This window comes from Blennius ocellaris, assembly GCF_963422515.1.
Source record: "Blennius ocellaris genome assembly, chromosome: 5".
Lineage (NCBI taxonomy): Eukaryota > Metazoa > Chordata > Actinopteri > Blenniiformes > Blenniidae > Blennius > Blennius ocellaris.
Genome location: NC_137654.1, coordinates 30,896,583 through 30,918,880, shown reverse-complemented (window position 1 = coordinate 30,918,880; position 22,298 = coordinate 30,896,583). Strand labels below are relative to the sequence as shown.

The 22,298-nt window shown below is 47.5% G+C and overlaps 2 protein-coding genes across 2 annotated transcripts in view; one reads left to right on the top strand and one right to left on the bottom strand.

Annotated features, from left to right (window-relative positions):
• acss2 (acyl-CoA synthetase short chain family member 2) overlaps window positions 1-4,526 on the bottom strand; it is a gene marked incomplete at both ends in the record, with an annotated part of 14,908 nt that extends 10,382 nt beyond the window's left edge. Inside the window, 1 exon segment of the mRNA XM_080497004.1 lies at window positions 4,449-4,526. Within this exon segment, the coding sequence (XP_080353130.1) occupies window positions 4,449-4,526 (78 nt within the window).
• Window positions 4,527-6,700: 2,174 nt separating this feature from the next.
• On the top strand, window positions 6,701-20,057 carry LOC308130598 (nucleolar protein 4-like; the record flags this gene model as incomplete). The annotated part of the gene is given in 9 exon segments (XM_080497001.1): window positions 6,701-6,710; window positions 7,304-7,791; window positions 11,858-12,049; window positions 12,141-12,329; window positions 14,905-15,018; window positions 16,241-16,276; window positions 16,278-16,476; window positions 18,071-18,340; window positions 20,038-20,057. Coding segments are annotated over 9 exon segments (1,518 nt in total).
• Between the last annotated feature and the right edge of the window lie 2,241 nt (window positions 20,058-22,298).

Below are 22,298 nucleotides of genomic sequence, written 5' to 3'. Positions count from 1 at the left end.
CAAAGACACGTACACACAGAGACACACACACACACACACACACACACACACACACACACACACACACACACACACACACAAAGACACACACACACACACAGAGACACACACAAAGACACGTACACACACACACACACACACACACACACACACACACACACACACACACACACACACACACACACACACACACACACACACACACACACACACACACACACACACACAGCCTTTATTCCTCCATTAAAGAAACAATCTTAATCATTCTTGAGGTTCTTCGTCTATTTAAATCGCCGCGCCGCCGCGACAATGGAGGCATTGATCTGTGGCGCCGTGGAAACGTCCCCGTGATTATTGCATCATGTGGACTGAATGTTCACCTTTTCATTTCAAAAGTTACGTGCCGACAAAATAAAACTACCAAGTTGGATTGTTGCTACGGTGACTGTCAAAATAAAAGCGCCAAATACCAGGACAAATATAAAATTGGGAGTCACCAGGAAACTTTGGAAACCATGTATGTCTGATTGGCTCTACTGAGCATGTGCAGAACTACCAGTTGCTCGAGCTGCCAGGCCCGGAGCAGAGTTGCGTTCTCCCCGTTTCCATGGAGACGGAGTCGGGAGCGTTTTCACTCGTGAACGTTGCGTGAACAAGGCCGAGGTTCTGGTTTTGTCACGAGGAGATTCCGCCTCTTCAGATGGAATCAGATGTTCGGAGCTCGTCAGGAGGCGTCTGTCAACGTTTGAGCACGCTCAGCTCCCGCTTTTATTGTGAAAAGACCTGAAGTTCCTCCTCGCCGTGTCAGTTCCTCGTTACCTGAGCGAGTGAGTGACAGGAGAGGAGCGAACTGGAGGGATGATTTATGACGCGTGAAACGCCTCCCCCGACACACACACACACACACACACACACACACACACACACACACACACACACACACACACACACACACACACACACACACACACACACACACACACCTCTGTCGCCCTCCTGCGCAACAGCTTGACGATAAACGCAGCGACACTTCGCACCTCGTAAACTGGAAAACACACGTGGACACGCCCGCTCGCCAGGGTGTGTGTGTGTGTGTGTGTGTGTGTGTGTGTGTGTGTGTGTGTGTTCTCCATTGTGACATAAATCAAGGTTTTTCTCAAAATAATAAATAAATGAATAAATAAAACAAATTTCACCTTCAAGACAAAGAAAACAGTTTATGGAGATGAAACACTACAGTGAAGATCCGCTGACATCACACACTTTTCTCTGTTTTCAGAGATTTTAGATTTTAGTTTGTTTGGATTATTTTAATTTGTTGGAGGATTTTAATTTGTTGGATTATTTTAGTTTGTTGGATTATTTTAATTTGTAGGCTTATTTTAATTTGTAGGCTTATTTTAGTTTGTTTGAGTATTTTAGTTGGTTGGATTATTTTAGTTTGTTGGATTATTTTAATTTGTAGGCTTATTTTAATTTGTTGGAGGATTTTAATTTGTTGGATTATTTTAGTTTGTTGGAGTATTTTAGTTTGTTGGATTATTTTAATTTGTAGGCTTATTTTAATTTGTTGGAGTATTTTAGTTTGTTGTCTTATTTTAATTTGTTGGATTATTTTAATTAGTTGGATTATTTTAATTTGTTGGCTTTTAATTTGTTGGAATATTTTAGTTTGTTGGCTTATTTTAATTTGTTGGATTATTTTAGTTTGTTGGATTATTTTACGATGTTCGTTGTTCCATGACAGGAAGCTTCCACCTTCGGGCCGAAACAATAAAAGCACCAGCGTCCGGCCAGTTGAGTCTCAGATCAACCTTATGTCTTCGTCGATGTTCAGTTTTACGCCGCGTCTGCCGGGTCATTAAACGCATCTCCTGCATCTCGCCTGTGGAAAACAGACGGAAACGTTGTTTTTTCTTTTCAGTGTTTATTGTTTACCGATATCGTCTTTATTCCCTCCGTTTGTGTTTAACGGCAGAATAATGAGTGATAAAGGCGGCAGGAGTCTGTTGAAACACTCGGGCTCCGTCGCCGTGGCAACGGGCGGGAACAAGACTTTATTTCAGTGTGTGTGTGTGTGTAGTGTAGTGTAGGGGTAGTGCATCTACCGAGTGTAGCTCTAGTGTATCTAACGAGTGTAGCTCTAGTGTATCTACCGACTGTAGCTCTAGTGTATCTACCGAGTGTAGCTCTAGTGTATCTACCGAGTGTAGCTCTAGTGTATCTGCCGACTGTAGCTCTAGTGCATCTACCGAGTGTAGCTCTAGTGTATCTACCGAGTGTAGCGCTACTGTATCGAGTGCAGCTCTAGTGTATCGAGTGTAGCTCTACTGTATCTACCGAGTGTAGCTCTAGTGTATCTGCCGAGTGTAGCTCTACTGTATCTACCGAGTGTAGCTCCAGTGTATATCTAACGAGTGTAGCTCTACTGTATCTACCGAGTGTAGCTCTAGTGTATCTGCCGAGTGTAGCTCTACTGTATCTACCGAGTGTAGCTCCAGTGTATATCTAACGAGTGTAGCTCTACTGTATCTACCGAGTGTAGCTCTAGTGTATCTGCCGAGTGTAGCTCTAGTGCATCTACCAAGTGTAGCTCTAGTGTATCAAGTGTAGCTCTACTGTATCTACCGAGTGTAGCTCTAGTGTATCAAGTGTAGCTCTACTGTATCTACCGAGTGTAGCTCTAGTGTATCTGCCGAGTGTAGCTCTAGTGTATCTACCGAGTGTAGCTCTAGTGTGTCTGCCGAGTGTAGCTCTAGTGTATCTAACGAGTGTAGCTCTAGTGTATCTGCCGAGTGTAGCTCTAGTGTATCTAACGAGTGTAGCTCTAGTGTATCAAGTGTAGCTCTAGTGTATCTGCCGAGTGTAGCTCTAGTGTATCTAACGAGTGTAGCTCTAGTGTATCTGCTGAGTGTAGCTCTAGTGTATCTGCCGAGTGTAGCTCTAGTGTATCTGCCGAGTGTAGCTCTAGTGTATCTAACGAGTGTAGCTCTAGTGTATCTGCTGAGTGTAGCTCTAGTGTATCTGCCGAGTGTAGCTCTAGTGTATCTACCGACTGTAGCTCTAGTGTATCTAACGAGTGTAGCTCTAGTGTATCTACCGAGTGTAGCTCTAGTGTATCTGCCGAGTGTAGCTCTAGTGTATCGAGTGTAGCTCTACTGTATCTACCGAGTGTAGCTCTACTGTATCTACCGAGTGTAGCTCTAGTGTATCTACCGAGTGTAGCTCTAGTGTATCGAGTGCAGCTCTACTGTATCTACCGAGTGTAGCTCTAGTGTATCTACCGAGTATAGCTCTAGTGTATCGAGTGTAGCTCTACTGTATCTACCGAGTGTAGCTCTACTGTATCTACCGAGTGTAGCTCTAGTGTATCTACCGAGTGTAGCGCTACTGTATCGAGTGTAGCTCTAGTGTATCTGCCGAGTGTAGCTCTAGTGTATCGAGTGCAGCTCTACTGTATCTACCGAGTGTAGCTCTAGTGCATCTGCCGAGTGTAGCTCTACTGTATCTACCGAGTGTAGCTCTAGTGTATCTACCGAGTGTAGCTCTAGTGTATCGAGTGCAGCTCTACTGTATCTACCGAGTGTAGCTCTAGTGTATCTACCGAGTATAGCTCTAGTGTATCGAGTGTAGCTCTACTGTATCTACCGAGTGTAGCTCTACTGTATCTACCGAGTGTAGCTCTAGTGTATCTACCGAGTGTAGCGCTACTGTATCGAGTGTAGCTCTAGTGTATCTGCCGAGTGTAGCTCTAGTGTATCGAGTGCAGCTCTACTGTATCTACCGAGTGTAGCTCTAGTGCATCTGCAGAGTGTAGCTCTAGTGTATCTGCCGAGTGTAGCTCTACTGTATCTACCGAGTGTAGCTCTAGTGCATCTGCAGAGTGTAGCTCTAGTGCATCTGCAGAGTGTAGCTCTAGTGTATCTGCCGAGTGTAGCTCTAGTGTATCTACCGAGTGTAGCTCTAGTGCATCTGCAGAGTGTAGCTCTAGTGCATCTGCAGAGTGTAGCTCTAGTGTATCTGCCGAGTGTAGCTCTAGTTTTCCGTGTTTCCGTTGTTTTTTTTCAAAATGTGGCCATGTAGACATGAAACTTTTCCAAAACCAGAAACACACGGACGACGCGTGTTTCGTTGGAGGCGTTGCCGTGGTAACGGCGGCTCGGCTGTGAACGGACTGAACGGAAACGTGAGGAAGACGGAACCAGAGACACACAAAAAAAAGAGAGAGAGAGAGAGAGAGAGAGAGAGAGAGAGAGAGAGAGAGAGAGAGAGAGAGCGCCTCTCCCACGTGTTCGTCCCTCTGCCGCTCCACCCCCCCTTGATTCCTCGCCTCCATCCAGCCTCCCCTCCCCCCCTCCTGCCCCCACCCTGCAGCCATGACCCCCCCCCCCCCCCCCCCTCCTCCTCCTCCTCCTCATCATCATCACCATCCTTCCCCCCATCCTGACCTCTTTCCTTCCTCCTCTCTCCATGCCTTCACATCCCTCTCGCTCCACGCAGAGGTTTGGACTCCCCTCCCCCTCCATCTATCCCTCCATCCATCCCTCCATCCCTCTATCCCTCCATCCCTCCATCCCTCGTTCAGTCGTTTGTATTTCCACCCATTCATCCGACCCTCCCGCTCCGTCTCGTCCCGTCGGGCCGCCGCCATTCAGATTGGAAACAACAAAACGGGATTATTTCACGATGTGTGTGTGTGTGTGTGTGTGTGTGTGTGTGTGTGTGTGTGTGTGTGTGTGTGTGTGTGTGTGTGTGTGTGTGTTGGGGGGGGGTCCGTTCTGTCGTCTCTCTTGGCACAAACCATTTATTCCACAATCACTTATTTATCAGCCCGTCGTCCTGAACAGAAACAGACCCCAGGAAGGAAGGAAGGAAGGAAGGAAGGAAGGAAGGAAGGAAGGAAGGAAGGAAGGAAGGAAGGAGATTTAAAATCTCTGCAGGAACATGAATAAACACAAGAAAGCAAATAAAAAGGATCTAAATATAAAAATGTTTAAAAATGTGTCAAATAAAATGTTGAAATATTAATTGAAATACAAAAATTTCCAAAATTCTAAATATTTCCAAACGTTCGTGAATAAAATAAACTGGATGATTAAAAAAAAAGTATAATTAAATCCTCTGACATCAGATTATAGAGCATCTTCCTCCTCTCATCCAGATTATAGAATAGATTATATTCCTCACTCCTTCACTTCTTCACTCCTTCACTTCCTCACTCCTTCACTTCTTCACTCCTTCACTACTTCACTTCCTTCACTTCTTCACTTCACTTCCTCACTTCCTTCACTTCCTCACTTCCTTCACTTCATCACTTCACTTCCTCACTTCCTTCACTTCCTCACTTCACTTCCTCACTTCACTTCTTCACTTCCTCACTTCACTTCTTCACTTCCTCACTTCACTTCTTCACTTCCTCACTTCACTTCTTCACTTCACTTCTTCACTTCCTTCACTCCCTCACTTCACTTCTTCACTTCACTTCCTCACTTCACTTCTTCACTTCCTTCACTTCTTCAGTTCCTCACTTCACTTCCTCACTCCTTCACTTCTTTTCTTCTTCACTTCTTCACTTCCTCACTTCACTTCCTCACTCCTTCACTTCTTTTCTTCTTCACTTCTTCACTTCCTCACTTCACTTCCTCACTCCTTCACTTCTTTTCTTCCTCACTTCTTCACTTCCTCACTTCACTTCCTCACTTCTTTACTTCCTCTCTTCACTTCCTCACCTCCTCACTTCTTTACTTCCTCTCTTCACTTCCTCACCTCCTCACTTCCTCATTTCTTCACTTCCTCACTTCTTCACCTCCTCACTACTTCACTTCCTCACTTCTTCACTAGTTCCCTTCCTCACTTCTTCACTTCCTCACTACTTCACTTCCTCACTCCTTCACTATTTCACTTCCTCACTCCTTCACTCCCTCACTTCCTCACTTCTTAACTTCCTCACTTCTTCACTACTTCACTCCCTCACTACTTCACCTCCTCACTCCTTCACTTCACTCCTTCACCTCCTCACCTAGCTAGCCGCGGCGGTGACCCATTAGCGTGTTCAAAGTGAAGGGAAACGAATCTTTCTCTCAGACTCTCAGACGATTCGTTTCCAGTTTCCTGTGACTGAGTTGATTAAAGCGCGTTGGACGCAGCGCGAGCCGCAGCAGCACGTGGCGCTCAGACATCCACTGTGACGGAGGGCGGCCTCGCTGACACGAGGGAAGCCTGCCCCCTGCTGGACAGCAGCGGCACTACCAGCACCACCGGGCAGCGCCTTCTGTCCTCTAATCCCAATTTATTTGTTTTAAATTGATTTTAGACTCGTTTTTTTGTCGTCCCACATATTTTAAAACAACTTTTAGAATTCTATTTAATATTAAAATGTTTAATTTTAATAAATGCTACAATGACTTATTCTGCACATTTCTTCTATAATTCACATTTTACCAAATTCATTTCAAGAAGCCGAGATTTATTTTTAAATAAAGCCTAGAATTTGAGTGAAACCTATAATTATTATATGTTTGAATGAATGAATGAATTTTTTTTAAATATTTCCAACATGTATAAATAATATGTCACATTTGTACATAGAAAAGAAAGAATTTCCCACCACGTATTACCTATTCTTTACTTTGTACACAGATATCCTTATAATTACATAATACAGCTATATAACTATATATATATAAAATCCCAATTTTCCATGTCAGACTGTAAAAGGTGTCATGTGACCTCACCTCTCCCCTCTCCTCCCCTCTCCCCCCTCTCCTCCCCTCTCTCCCCCTCTCCTCCCCTCTCCTCCCTTCTCCCCCCCTCTCCTCCCCTCTCCCCCCTCTCCTCCCCTCTCCTCCCCTCTCCCCCCTCTCCTCCCCTCTCCTCCCCTCTCCCCCCTCTCCTCCCCTCTCCTCCCCTCTCCTCACCTCTCCTCACCTCTCTTCTCCTCCCACCCTCTCCTCCCCTCTACCCCTCTCTCCTCACCTCTCCCCCCCTCTCCTCCCCTCTCCTCCCCTCTCCCCCCTCTCCCCCCTCTCCTCTCCTCTCCCCCCTCTCCTCACCTCTCCTCCCTTCTCCCCCCCTCTCCTCCCCTCTCCCCCCCTCTCCTCACCTCTCCTCACCTCTCTTCCCCTCCCACCCTCTCCTCCCCTCTCCCCCCTCTCTCCTCCCCTCTCCCCCCCTCTCCTCACCTCTCCTCCCTTCTCCTCCCCTCTCTTCCCCTCCCCCCCTCTCCTCACCTCTCCTCCCTTCTCCCCCCTCTCCTCCCCTCTCCTCACCTCTCCCCCCCTCTCCTCCCCATCTCTTCCTCCAGACGACTCGTCGTCGGAGAGCGGCAGCGGGACCGGCCTCCCCGCCCTGACCCCGCCCTCCTCCGCCGTGACGGACGCCGCCGCCGTCGCCGTCGTCGCCGCCGCCGTCGTCAGGGACCCGGAGGTCGTCAACGGCGTCAACGGCGGCGGCCCCGCCCCGCTGGACTTCAGCGCGCCGGCGTCCTCGTCGTCGTCGTGCGAGGACCAGCAGCCGGTCAACCTGAGCGAGGCGCCGCCGCAGCGGCTGCCCCTCCTCCCCCCCTCCCACCTGCCCGTCACCGTGTCGGCGGCGGCGGCGGCGCTGCTCGGCGCGCTGCACCCCAGCGCGCCCGAGGAGCTGCGCAGGAAGTACCCGCTGGCCGCCAAGAACCCCCTGGCGCCGCACCCGCCGCTGCCGCTGCCGCTGCCGCCGCCGACGCACACGCTCGCGCCCAACGCGCACGCCGCCGAGCTGCGCCTGGACCGCGACGGCCGGGACTACGGCGGCAAGGTGAGGCGGCGCCGACTCCCGTCTGCAGGTGTTCACTGATGGGAACTGACTCCTGGGGTCAGTGGCAGCGTTTTCTCCGTTTCCATGGAGATGGGGCCCGGGTGGTTTAACCAGATTATAGAGCATCTTCCTCCTCTAACATCCAGATTATAGAGCATCCTCCTCCTCTAACACCAGATTATAGAGCATCTTCCTCCTCTAACATCCAGATTATAGAGCATCCTCCTCCTCTAACACCAGATTATAGAGCATCTTCCTCCTCTAACATCCAGATTATAGAGCATCCTCCTCCTCTAACACCAGATTGTAGAGCATCTTCCTCCTCTAACACCAGATTGTAGAGCAGCTTCCTCCTCTAACACCAGATTATAGAGCATCTTCCTCCTCTAACACCAGATTATAGAGCAGCTTCCTCCCTTAACACCAGATTATAGAGCATCTCCCTCATCTAACACCAGATTATAGAGCATCTTCCTCCTCTAACACCAGATTATAGAGCATCTTCCTCCTCTAACACCAGATTATAGAGTATCTTCCTCCTCTAACACCAGATTATAGAGCATCTTCCTCCTCTAACACCAGATTATAGAGCATCTTCCTCCCTTAACACCAGATTATAGAGCATCTTCCTCCTCTAACACCAGATTATAGAGCATCTTCCTCCTCTAACACCAGATTATAGAGCATCTTCCTCCTCTAACACCAGATTATAGAGCATCTTCCTCCCTTAACACCAGATTATAGAGCATCTCCCTCCTCTAACACCAGATTATAGAGCGTCTTCCCCCTCTAACACCAGATTATAGAGCATCCTCCTCCTCTAACACCAGATTATAGAGCATCTTCCTCCTCTAACATCCAGATTATAGAGCATCTTCCTCCTCTAACACCAGATTATAGAGCGTCTTCCTCCCTTAACACCAGATTATAGAGCGTCTTCCTCCCTTAACACCAGATTATAGAGCATCTTCCTCCTCTAACACCAGATTATAGAGCATCTCCCTCCTCTAACACCAGATTATAGAGCATATTCCTCCTCTAACACCAGATTATAGAGCATCTCCCTCCTCTAACACCAGATTATAGAGCATCTTCCTCCTCTAACACCAGATTATAGAGCGCCTTCCTCCTCTAACACCAGATTATAGAGCATCTTCCTCCCGTAACACCAGATTATAGAGCATCTTCCTCCTCTAACACCAGATTATAGAGCATCTTCCTCGAACACCAGATTATAGAGCATCTCCCTCCTCTAACACCAGATTATAGAGCATCTTCCTCCTCTAACACCAGATTATAGAGCATCCTCCTCCTCTAACATCCAGATTATAGAGCATCCTCCTCCTCTAACACCAGATTATAGAGCATCTTCCTCCTCTAACACCAGATTATAGAGCATCTTCCTCCTCTAACACCAGATTATAGAGTATCTTCCTCCTCTAACACCAGATTATAGAGCATCTTCCTCATCTAACACCAGATTATAGAGCATCTTCCTCCCTTAACACCAGATTATAGAGCATCTTCCTCCTCTAACACCAGATTATAGAGCATCTTCCTCCTCTAACACCAGATTATAGAGCATCTTCCTCCCTTAACACCAGATTATAGAGCATCTCCCTCCTCTAACACCAGATTATAGAGCATCTTCATCCTCTAACACCAGATTATAGAGCATCTTCCTCCTCTAACACCAGATTATAGAGCATCTCCCTCCTCTAACACCAGATTATAGAGCATCTTCCTCCTCTAACACCAGATTATAGAGCATCTTCCTCCTCTAACACCAGATTATAGAGCGCCTTCCTCCTCTAACACCAGATTATAGAGCATCCTCCTCCTCTAACACCAGATTATAGAGCATCTTCCTCCTCTAACACCAGATTATAGAGTATCTTCCTCCTCTAACACCAGATTATAGAGCATCTTCCTCCTCTAACACCAGATTATAGAGCATCTTCCTCCTCTAACACCAGATTATAGAGCATCTTCCTCTAACACCAGATTATAGAGCATCTTCCTCCTCTAACACCAGATTATAGAGCATCTTCCTCCTCTAACACCAGATTATAGAGCATCTTCCTCCCTTAACACTAGATTATAGAGCATCTTCCTCCTCTAACACCAGATTATAGAGCATCTTCCTCCTCTAACACCAGATTATAGAGCATCTTCCTCCTCTAACACCAGATTATAGAGCATCTTCCTCCTCTAACACCAGATTATAGAGCATCTCCCTCCTCTAACACCAGATTATAGAGCATCCTCCTCCTCTAACACCAGATTATAGAGCATCTTCCTCCTCTAACACTAGATTATAGAGCATCTCCCTCCTCTAACACCAGATTATACATTCGCGGCTGATGAGAGGGTGGAGGCGGAGGGTGACGGAGGCTCGGCGACTCTTCCTCCCGTCGGTCTGATCCGCAGTGAAATGAGAGTAAACGTCGTTATTTTTATTTATTTATTTTCTCATTCCCGTGAATCAGACGTCTGTGGTCTTTGTCTGGCCGCTGAAAGCCGGAGCTTCCTGCCGCGGCTCGGAAATGAAAAGATGGAGGCGAAGGCAAGGAGGCGCCTCGCCGCTCGTCCTTCCTTCCTCCACGCCGTCTTTGTGCCGCGCTGAATAGCGGAGCGCGGGGGGAGAACAAAGCGCCGCCGCAGTGGCGGCGGCGGCCTTGGCGGGCCGTGTTGGCGAGCAGACGGTCGGCGCCGCGCCGCGCCGCGCTCCGAACAAACAAACAAACACGCTCGTCTTGTCGCTCGCGGGCGACGCCGGAACGTCTCGCTTTGTGTGTCCGGGCGCCGCGCCGCGCCGTACCATACTGTACCGTACGTGTCACGGCCGGCCGCCGCTCAGGCTCGTCGCCGAGACGCCAACCTGATAGGATCGGGAGAGTCTTGACGCACCTGTTGCCATGGCGACGGTCCCCGGGAAACAAAGTTACTGATCACGTTCTGCTAGCTGATGCTCGCGAAGGCGAGGTCGTTACTTTGAGTGGGTGTAGCAGGGTGGTGGTGTAGTAGGTGGTGTAGCAGGGTGGTGGTGCAGCAGGGTGGTGGTGGTGTAGCAGGGTGGTGGTGTAGTAGGTGGTGTAGCAGGGTGGTGGTGCAACAGGGTGGTGGTGTAGTAGGTGGTGCAGCAGGGTGGTGGTGCAGCAGGGTGGTGGTGTATTAGGTGGTGTGGCAGGGTGGTGGTGTAGCAGGGTGGTGGTGTAGTAGGTGGTGCAGCAGGGTGGTGGTGTAGCAGGGTTGTGGTGCAGCAGGGTGGTGGTGTAGCAGACTGGTGGTGGTGTAGCAGGTGGTGTGGCAGGGTGGTGGTGTAGTAGGGTGGTGGTGTAGCAGGGTGGTGGTTCAGCAGGGTGGTGGTGTAGCAGGGTGGTGGTGTAGCAGACTGGTGGTGGTGTAGCAGGTGGTGTGGCAGGGTGGTGGTGTAGTAGGGTGGTGGTGTAGCAGGGTGGTGCAGCAGGGTGGTGGTGCAGCAGGGTGGTGGTGTAGCAGGGTGGTGGTGTAGCAGGTGGTGTGGCAGGGTGGTGGTGTAGTAGGGTGGTGGTGTAGCAGTACAGTGGTATAGCAGGGTGGTGGTGTAGTACGGTGGTGTAGTAGTGCAGTGGTGTAGCAGGGTGGTGTAGTGGGGTGGTGGTGCAGCAGGGTGGTGGTGCAGCAGGTGGTGTAGCTCTGTGGTGAACCACTTGAACTTTCCTCAGTGTTTTATATCAGACGCTTCCATGTTCTTCTTTATCTGCTGTCCAAATACACACTTACACCTCCGTCCCTCCACCCCTCCGTCCGTCCGTACGTCCCTCCACCCGTCCGTCCCTCCACCCGTCCGTCCCTCCACCCGCCCCTCCATGCAGGTGACGGAGCAGTAAACACACGGTGTATTTAATTCCTCCATTCTTGTAGATCTATTATCCCTGTAGAAGAACCACCGACCGTCAGAACCTCCACCTTAACTCCTCCCTCCTCCGCCCTTCAGGCCGTTTTCACAAAACCTCCATTATCGCGTTCAAACGCCGTCTGTTGAAATGTCGCCTCCCCTGTCTGCCCCCCCTCCCCCCTCCAGTCCCCCCAGTACAGCTCGGGCGGCAGCTACGACGGCGTGAAGGTGGAGCTGGGCGCCGAGGACCTGACCACCGGGCGCCACGGCGGCCAGGTCGCCCCCGACGACGACGACGACGACCACGACGACCACGACGACAACGACAAGATCAACGACACGGAGGGCGTCGACCCCGAGAGACTAAAGGCCTTCAACGTGAGTCGCCGGCGTCTCCGGCGTCCGACGTGTCCGGCGGCGGCGCCGCGCTTCTGCTACACGGGAAACATGGCGGCTGCTCTTCTTCCAGATGTTCGTGCGTCTCTTCGTGGACGAGAACCTGGACCGCATGGTGCCGATCTCCAAGCAGCCCAAGGAGAAGATCCAGGCCATCATCGAGTCGTGCAGCCGGCAGTTCCCCGAGTTCCAGGAACGAGCCCGCAAGCGCATCCGCACCTACCTCAAGTCCTGCCGGCGCATGAAGAAGAACGGCATGGAGGTGCTTTTATTTTGACGGTCACCGTAGCAACCATCCAGCTTGGTGCTTTTATTTTGAAAGTCGCCGTAATAACAATCCCACTTGGTGCTTTTATTTTGGAAGTCACCGTAATAACAATCCCACTTGGTGCTTTTATTTTGAAAGTCACCGTAATAACAATCCCACTTGGTGCTTTTATTTTAACAGACACCGTAATCACAATCCAACTTGGTGCTTTTATTTTGAAAGTCACCGTAATAACAATCCAACTTGGTGCTTTTATTTTGACGGTCACCGTAGTAACAATCCCACTTGGTGGTTTTATTTTCACAGTCACCATAATAACAGTCCAACTTGGTGGTTTTATTTTGACAGTCACCGTAATAACTGTCCAACTTGCTGGTTTTAATTTAACAGTCACCGTAATAACCATCCAGCTTGGTGCTTTTATTTTGAAAGTCACCATAATAACAATCCCACTTGGTGCTTTTATTTTGAAAGTCACCGTAATAACAATCCCACTTGGTGCTTTTATTTTGGAAGTCACCGTAATAACAATCCCACTTGGTGCTTTTATTTTGAAAGTCACCGTAATAACAATCCCACTTGGTGCTTTTATTTTAACAGACACCGTAATAACAATCCAACTTGGTGCTTTTATTTTGAAAGTCACCGTAGTAACAATCCCACTTGGTGGTTTTATTTTCACAGTCACCATAATAACAGTCCAACTTGGTGGTTTTATTTTGACAGTCACCGTAATAACTGTCCAACTTGCTGGTTTTAATTTAACAGTCACCGTAATAACCATCCAGCTTGGTGCTTTTATTTTGAAAGTCACCATAATAACAATCCCACTTGGTGCTTTTATTTTGAAAGTCACCGTAATAACAATCCCACTTGGTGCTTTTATTTTGGAAGTCACCGTAATAACAATCCCACTTGGTGCTTTTATTTTGAAAGTCACCGTAATAACAATCCCACTTGGTGCTTTTATTTTAACAGACACCGTAATAACAATCCAACTTGGTGCTTTTATTTTGAAAGTCACCGTAGTAACAATCCCACTTGGTGGTTTTATTTTCACAGTCACCATAATAACAGTCCAACTTGGTGGTTTTATTTTGACAGTCACCGTAATAACTGTCCAACTTGCTGGTTTTAATTTAACAGTCACCGTAATAACCTTCCAGCTTGGTGCTTTTATTTTGAAAGTCACCATAATAACAATCCCACTTGGTGCTTTTATTTTGAAAGTCACCGTAATAACAATCCCACTTGGTGCTTTTATTTTGAAAGTCACCGTAATAACAATCCCACTTGGTGCTTTTATTTTAACAGACACCGTAATAACAATCCAACTTGGTGCTTTTATTTTGAAAGTCACCGTAAAAACAATCCAACTTGGTGCTTTTATTTTGACGGTCACCATAGTAACAATCCCACTTGGTGGTTTTATTTTCACAGTCACCATAATAACAGTCCAACTTGGTGGTTTTATTTTGACAGTCACCGTAATAACTGTCCAACTTGCTGGTTTTAATTTAACAGTCACCGTAATAACCTTCCAGCTTGGTGCTTTTATTTTGAAAGTCACCGTAATAACAATCCAACTTGGTGCTTTTATTTTGAAAGTCACCGTAATAACAATCCAACTTGGTGCTTTTATTTTGACAGTCACCGTATAAACAGTCCAACTTGGTGCTTTTATTTTGACGGTCACCCTAATAACAATCCAGCTTGGTCATTTTATTTTGACGGTCACCATAATAACCATCCAGCTTGGTAGTTTTATTTTGGTGGCTCTATTGCTCAGTTGCCATTAGAGCCTTTTATCCATTTCTACCTGCAGTTCTACCTTCTACAGTCCAAATCAATGAGGCAGGTGTCAAATTACAGGCGTCCACTGCTGCAGTCTGGCAGGTTTCCATCAGCGCAGACAAAAACGTGTAGTTGTGCTTCCAGGTTGACAAGAATCTGAAATGACAGCTAAGCTATAGCGTCTATCATATATATATATATATATATATATATATATGTATTACAATATTACATATTGAAGTATTATTACATAATGTGGTGCTGCAATCACTGTTTTATTTCTTTTTTTTTCTATTATTTTTTGAAATACAAAATACAAACAGTTGAAACACTGGAGAAATAGAGTTTTATCCGTGGAGGTTCACATTGTGTGACCAACTGCAGGCGTTTTCTTCTGTTCACTAAGTTTATTGTAAACGTCTCTGCTGCCCCCCAGTGGTACGAAGTGAGATTACACTAAACACTCTAACGTTTATTTTATAAAAACTGTGTTTGACTAAAAATACTAAGATTTTGCAGGGAGATTTTTGGGGTTTTAATTCACTATGTGGAAACATTTATCTTTTTTTAAATAAATTTTCATTTTTTCAACCTTCAAACAGCCTGAAATTGTAGAAATTCACTTTTTGGCTCCTTCTAATAGTCCCTTTTTTTCCCCCCCAACTGTTTTAATTCAAACCTCCAGATCACCGGTAGAAGGAACGCTGACGTGGCGTTTCCTCGTGACATGAAGGCGTGTGATTGATTTTGTTGTTGTTGTTGTTTTCTTCGTCAGACGCGTCCGACTCCTCCTCACCTCACCTCAGCCATGGCCGAAAACATCCTGGCCGCCGCCTGCGAGAGCGAATCTCGTAACGCCGCCAAGAGGATGCGCCTGGACACCTACCACGTACGTCCTTAATCACCATAGTAACAATCCAGCTTGGGGCTTTTATTTTGACAGTCACCATAACAATCCAGCTTGGTGGTTTTGTTTTGATAGTCACCATAATAACCGTCCAGCTTGGTGGTTTTATTTTGACAGTCACCGTAATAACAATCCAGCTTGGTGCTTTTATTTTGACAGTCACCATAATAACAATCCAGCTCGGTAGTTTTATTTTGACAGTCACCGTAATAACAATCCAGCTTGGTGCTTTTATTTTGACAGTCACCATAATAACAATCCAGCTCGGTAGTTTTATTTTGACAGTCACCATAATAACCATCCAGCTTTGTACTTTTATTTTGACAGTCACCGTAATAACAATCCAACTTGGTACTTTTATTTTGACAGTCACCGTAATAACCATCCAGCAAGGTGGTTTTATTTTGACAGTCACTGTAATAACAATCCAGCTTGGTGGTTTTATTTTGACAGTCACCATAATAACAATCTGGCTTGGTAGTTTTATTTTGACAGTCACCATAATAACAATCTGGCTTGGTAGTTTTATTTTGACAGTCACCGGAATAACCATCCGGCTTGGTGCTTTTATTTTGACAGTCACCGTAATAACAATCCAGCTCGGTGGTTTTATTTTGAAAGTCACCGTAGTAACAATCCAGCTTGGTGGTTTTATTTTGAAAGTCACCGTAATAACAATCCAGCTTGGTGGTTTTATTTTGACAGTCACAGTAAAAATCATCCAGCTTGGTAGTTTTATTTTGACAGTTACCGTAATAGCAATCCAGCTTGGTAGTTTTATTGTGACAGTCACCATAATAACAATCCAACTTGGTACTTTTATTTTGACAGTCACAGTAATAACCATCTGGCTTGGTGCTTTTATTTTGACAGTCACCGTAAAAACAATCCAGCTCGGTGGTTTTATTTTGAAAGTCACCGTAGTAACAATCCAGCTTGGTGGTTTTATTTTGAAAGTCACCGTAGTAACAATCCAGCTTGGTGGTTTTATTTTGAAAGTCACCGTAATAACAATCCAGCTTGGTACTTTTATTTTGACAGTCACAGTAATAACCATCCAGCTTGGTACTTTTATTTTGACAGTTACCGTAATAACAATCCAGCTCGGTAGTTTTATTTTGACAGTCACTGTAATAACAATCCAACTTGGTACTTTTATTTTGACAGTCACCGTAATAACAATAACTGCTACCTTGTCCTCCAGGACGAGCAGATCTCTCTGGACAAGTCGTCGGCCGGCTGGCGGCGGCGGCCTGAGGGAGCCGGCGTCCCTCGCCCACTCCGCCTACTCGCTGGCCGCCTCCGCCTTCTCCTCCCAGGACACCCAGCTCTACATCAACGGCGCCGGCCTGAGCTACGGCTACCGGAGCTACCCGGGCCTGAGCGCCGCCATGCAGCATCCCGTCTCCCTGACGACCGGCGCTGCCGCTCAGAGCAACGGTGAGAGAGGGGGCGAGCCGCGGTCGCTCTTTATCCCGGGAGCTGACGGATGCAGACCAAATGTCGCAGTACCGACGGCGACCACAGGGGGCGGCGTTGAGTTGGGAATAACAAAGATCAGAAGCACTTATTAATTAATTAATTATTAAATGCCATAAAAACCTCATTCATCCTCCTTAAACACTCGATACATGAGGCTCCGCGTCGACGCTACGTCAACAGGCTGTTGACGCTACGTCAACTATCTGTCAACGCTACGTCAACAGGCTGTCGACGCTACGTCAACTATCTGTCAACGCTACGTCAACAGGCTGTCGACGCTACGTCAACTATGTGTCAACGCTACGTCAACAGGCTGTCGACGCTACGTCAACTATCTGTCAACGATACGTCAACAGGCTGTCGACGCTACGTCAACTATCTATCGATGCTACGTCAACTATCTGTCGACGCTACGTCTGTCAATGCTACGTCAACTATCTATCGATGCTACGTCAACTATCTATCGATGCTACGTCAGCTATCTGTCGATGCTACGTCAACTATCTGTCGACGCTACGTCTGTCAATGCTACGTCAACTATCTATCGATGCTACGTCAACTATCTGTCGATGCTACGTCAACTATCTGTCGACGCTACGTCTGTCAATGCTACGTCAACTCTCTATCGATGCTACGTCAACTATCTGTCGATGCTACGTCAACTATCTGTCGACGCTACGTCTGTCAATGCTACGTCAACGATCTGTCGACGCTACTTCTGTCAACGCTACGTCAACTATCTGTCGACGCTACTTCTCTCGTCTCCATGGCGACGGCGACATCCTGTAAACTCCATCAGGTTGTTGTTTCAGCAGTACGAGTACTGGAGGCCGCCATTTTTGTTATCGTCCATCTACTGAGCACGTGCAGAACCACTCTTTTCACGACAGCCGTGGCAACCGGGAGCATGAGCGGCGTTTCCGCCGTCGCCATGGAGACGGAGCGTTTTCAGAAAGTTGTGCTTTCAGTGGCGTTGTTGTCGTGCCAACCGAAACACTACGAAGGTTTAGTGTTTCATTTAGAAACGTTGTGTAAATGGACCTCGACATGACTCCTCCTCTTCTTCCTCCTCCTCTTCCTCTTCTTCTTCCTCTTCCTCCTCGTCCTCCTCTTCCTCTTCTTCTTCCTCCTCTTCCTCTTCTTCCTCCTGGTCCTCCTCTTCCTCTTCTTCTTCCTCTTCCTCCTCGTCCTCCTCTTCCTCTTCTTCTTCCTCCTCCTCCTCTTCCTCTTCTTCTTCCTCCTCCTCCTCCTCTTCCTCCTTCTCCTCCACCTCCTCCTCCGTCTTCCTCTTCTTCTTCTTCTTCCTCTTCATCTTCTTCCTCCTCTTCCCCCTACTCCTCGTCCTCCTCCTCTTCTTCTTCCTCCTCCTCCTCCTCCTCTTCTTCCTCCTCTTCTTCCTCTTCCTCCTCTTCTTCCTCCTCTTGCTCCTCTTGCTCCTCCTCCTCCTCTTCTTCCTCTTCCTCCTCTTCTTCCCTCCTCCTCCTCCTCCTCCTCCTCCTCCTCCTCCTCCTCTTCTTCCTCCTCCTCCTCCTCCTCCTCCTCCTCTCTGCAGGACCCACAGACCTCAGCATGAAGTCTCTGACGTCCGCCAACATCACCAACTCCTCCTCCATCGCCAACAGCAGCCTGGGCGGGCGGGGCGGCGGCGGCGGTGGCGGCGGTGGCGGCGGCGGCGGAGGCGCGGGCGGCGGGGGCGGAGCCTCCACCCAGCTCAGCCAACCGGAGATCACCGCCGTGCGTCAGCTGATCGCCGGCTACCGGGAGTCGGCCGCCTTCCTGCTGCGCTCAGCGGACGAGCTGGAGAACCTCATCCCCTCATCCTGCAGCAGAACTGAAACCGAGAGAACACACACACACACACACACACACACACACACACACACACACACACACATACACACACACACACACACACGCACACAGACACACGCACACACACGCGCACAGTGTCCTGTTGCGCTCCTCCACCACGCCTCCTCCTCCCCGTTCTGCCTTCTCTCTGGGAATCCGTGACGACTTGTGCTTTTATTTTCTCGGGAGAGAAAGTTGGGGCGACAATCCGCCCGCGACCCACGACCGCCGACCCCCCCCCCCCCCCCCCACCCCCCCCACAACGCCCGAGGCGGAGGGTTTTATTGTGAAAAGCGCCGAGAGGCAGGAAGCACCTCGTAATCAGCTCCGCGCTCCGCCGGAGGGGCGCGGAGGAGGTGGACGCTCTCCGGCTCCTCTGGGATTTATTCTGAACGGCGGGCGAACGACTCCAAGGAAACAAAAGTTCCCCGGAGCAGTTCCAGCTTTTATTTTTTATTTTTGTTTTTTTTTGGGGGGGGGGGGGGGAGTCCAGTGAATTTTCGTGGCTATTTTTATTTATTTCTCTTTTTCAGACTTTTCTTGAGAGATAGCACTGAACATCGAGAGACTTTCAGAAAACTGGACAAAGTGGTTGATTTAAGAAAAAAAAGAAGAAAAAAAATGAGGAAAGCTTGTTTTTTTTTTGGTTGTTGTTGTGCTCGCTTGTAAATAAGCCTCTCTTGTGTCCTTCAGCACTTTTTTGCCCCCCCCCCCCCCCCCCCTCTCCTCCTCGTCGTTTTTTGGAATCCTCCTTTTTACCCAGAGAGACTCTGACACTTATTATGCATCGACGCGTCATGTGACCACCAGGAAATACCTCAAACAATCAGACCTGCCAACTGCCACACACACACACACACACACACACACACACAGATACAGACACACACACACACATTCAGGAGTTTGTTTGAAGACGTTTCTTCGGGTTTGTTTGTTTGCTGCTGTAAATAAAAAGCAGAAGCGACGGACTGGAGGCGGATCGACGGGACGGGAGAACGTTTCTCCTCGCCAAACTGTGGAGGTGAAGGCGTGTGTGTGTGTGTGTGTGTGTGTGTATGTGCGTGTGCGTGTGCGTGCGTGTGTGTGTTTTAACTCCTCACTTCAAGTTTTTACAAAGTAATGCCGACAAAACCTCAGCGTCTTTCGTTCCCTCCTCCTCCTCCTCCTCCTCCTCCTCTTCCTCCTCCTCCTCCTCCTCATCCTCGTCTTCATCACCGGACCTACTCTGCACCTCCTCCACGGACCTACGCCCGCTCCGTCCTACTGTGTTTCTGTCTGGCGAACTCTTGAGATGGCCATTACTGCTATTGTTATTATTATTATTATTATTCTTACATTATTATTATGAACTTTCATGTCGCTGCTGCTATTCAAGAAGAAAACAAAAAAAAAAAAAAAAAAAAAAAACAACGGACCTTCTGCCATAGACCTGAAACCTCAACGGAACGACGTCGAACCTGAACTCGACCGCTTCATTTCTTTTCCGCGTGACTTTCTAACTGTGAATCTTCGCTTGTTTCTGTTTTTCTCTGTGGCTTCGTGGAAAAAACAAACAAAAAAAAAACAAACAACGGCGACGCGCCGGAGGCCAAAACCTCCTCGGGACAATTTAAGAGACGATAAAACAGCTAAGAACCTTATCTGATCGCCTCCCGCCGCACCCAGTCAAACCCGCTAGCGGCTAGCCGCTATAGCTCATAGGTGCAGCGAGGCTACGTGTTAGCAGCCGTTAGCATATTTAATTTTTCAACATATCACACGCAAACTCGTTTGTCATGGTCAATCCTTGAATTTCTTCAGGTTCTTGGACGTTGTCTTTGTTTCTACCCGAACTTGAATTGTACGTTTAGCCTCGCTGCTAATTTACCGCTAATCTGAGTTTTACAGTAAAACATTCCTTCCCATCGTGAGATTTAAAAAAAAAAGCCTTCAGCTTCATAGCCTTGCTTGGAGGAAGTTTTCTTTCTTCGCGAGGTTTAAATCTACCTCTCCAGGATATCTGGCGTCGGTACGCATTATACATGCTACATTTGAGGAAATCTGCGTAGCGGCTAGCCGCTATAGCTTAACCTCCTCGGGACAATTTAAGAGAAGATAAAACAGTTAAGAACCTTATCTGATCGCCTCCCGCCACACCCAGTCAAACCCGCTAGCGGCTAGCCGCTATAGCTCATAGGTGCAGCGAGGCTACGTATTAGCAACCGTTAGCATATTTAATTTTTCAACATATCACACGCAAACTCGTTTGTCATCGTCAACCCTTGAATTTCTTCAGGTTCTTGGACGTTGTCTTTGTTTCTACCCGAACTTGAATTGTACGTTTAGCCTCGCTGCTAATTTACCGCTAATCTGAGTTTTACAGAAAAACATTCCTTCCCATCGTGAGATTAAAAAATAAACAACAAACAAAAAAATACAAAAAAAAAAAAAAAACATCCTGAAGTCTTCGGCTTCGTAGCCTTGCTTGGAGGAAGTTTTCTTTTTTCACGAGGTTTAAATCTACCTCTCCAGGATATCTGGCCTCGCTACACATTATACATGCTACATTTGAGGAAATCTGCATAGCGGCTAGCCGCTATAGCTTTACCGAGCAGCTCGGTACGAGCATCCGTTAGCATATTTCATTTTTAGCCACAAGAAATCAACATCTCACACGCAAACTTCTTTGTAATCATCAACCCTTGAACTTGTTCGACGTTGTCTTTATTAGCCTTGCTGCTAATTAACTGCTAATCTGAGTTTTACAGAAAAACATTCCTTCCCGTCAAGATATTTAAAAAAATAATAACCTGTCAAGCCTTCGGGTTCGTAGCCTTGCTTGGAGGAAGTTTTCTGTTGTCACGAGGTTTAAATCTACCTCTCCAGGATATCTGGCGTCGGTACAAACATTGGAGGAAATCTGCGTAGAGGCTAGCCGCTATCGCTAATCTGAGCAGCTAGGTACGATCATCCGTTAGCATATTTCATTTTTAGCCACCAAAAAAAAATCAACATATCACACGCTAACTTTTTGGCTTCTTCGAGGTTCGTCTTTATTTCTACCTGGACTCGCACGTTTAGCCTAGCTGCTAATTTGCCGCTAGCGGACGCAGCGACCGACCCGTTTACAGGAAAAACAAACTTCCCCTTCGCGGTTTTGGAGTCGGGGCCCCCGGCCGTCGGGCTGCAAGGAGCTTTCAGAGCTCGAGGTTTAATGAATCATTGATTTGCTTCTGGAGTCACGAAGAGTTTTGGTCGATTAGCTTAGCTTAGCTTAGCTTAGCTTTGCTCTCCGGAGGCGTTTCTACTGTGTTTCTACTCGTCACTGTCATTTTTTTGCACAACAGAGCGACGTGGCGGTCCCGAGACCTGAAGGCCGGGGGGGGTGGAGGGAGGTGGGGGGGGTGTTTATGCATGTTTTTACCCCGGAGGCGTCCTCCATCCTCCGCCCTCCGCCCTCCGCCCTCCGCCCTCCGTCCTCCCCGCCACATGGACTGTTTTTTTTTTTTTCCCCTTTGTTTATTTATCTTTTTTTTTATTGCAATGCAGTTGATAATCAGAGCATTCGCTGGCCTTTGGCCTCTTTGCGTTAACGTGACGGAGCGACACCACCCAGAAAACTCCAACCTGCTCAGTTTCATTTGAAGTTGCACTTTTGTTTAGTTTTTTTTGTTTGTTTTTTTTTTTAAATATGCAACCAACTAACAAAAAGGAGGGAGCGGACGACCGGAAGGGGAACAAAACTCTAAAATAATTTTTTTTTTTTTACAAAATGACCACAACCCTCAGTTCTATTTCTATTAAAAGAAAAAAAAAAAAAAAAGTGCATTAAATGTGATAAAATCAGAATCTCCTCATATTGATCTTAATTATTTGTCGCTTCAGCAGCGTCGCCCAGCGGAACTTTTCATTAATTTCGAGGAAAAAAATCAAAAAAATCTAAATAA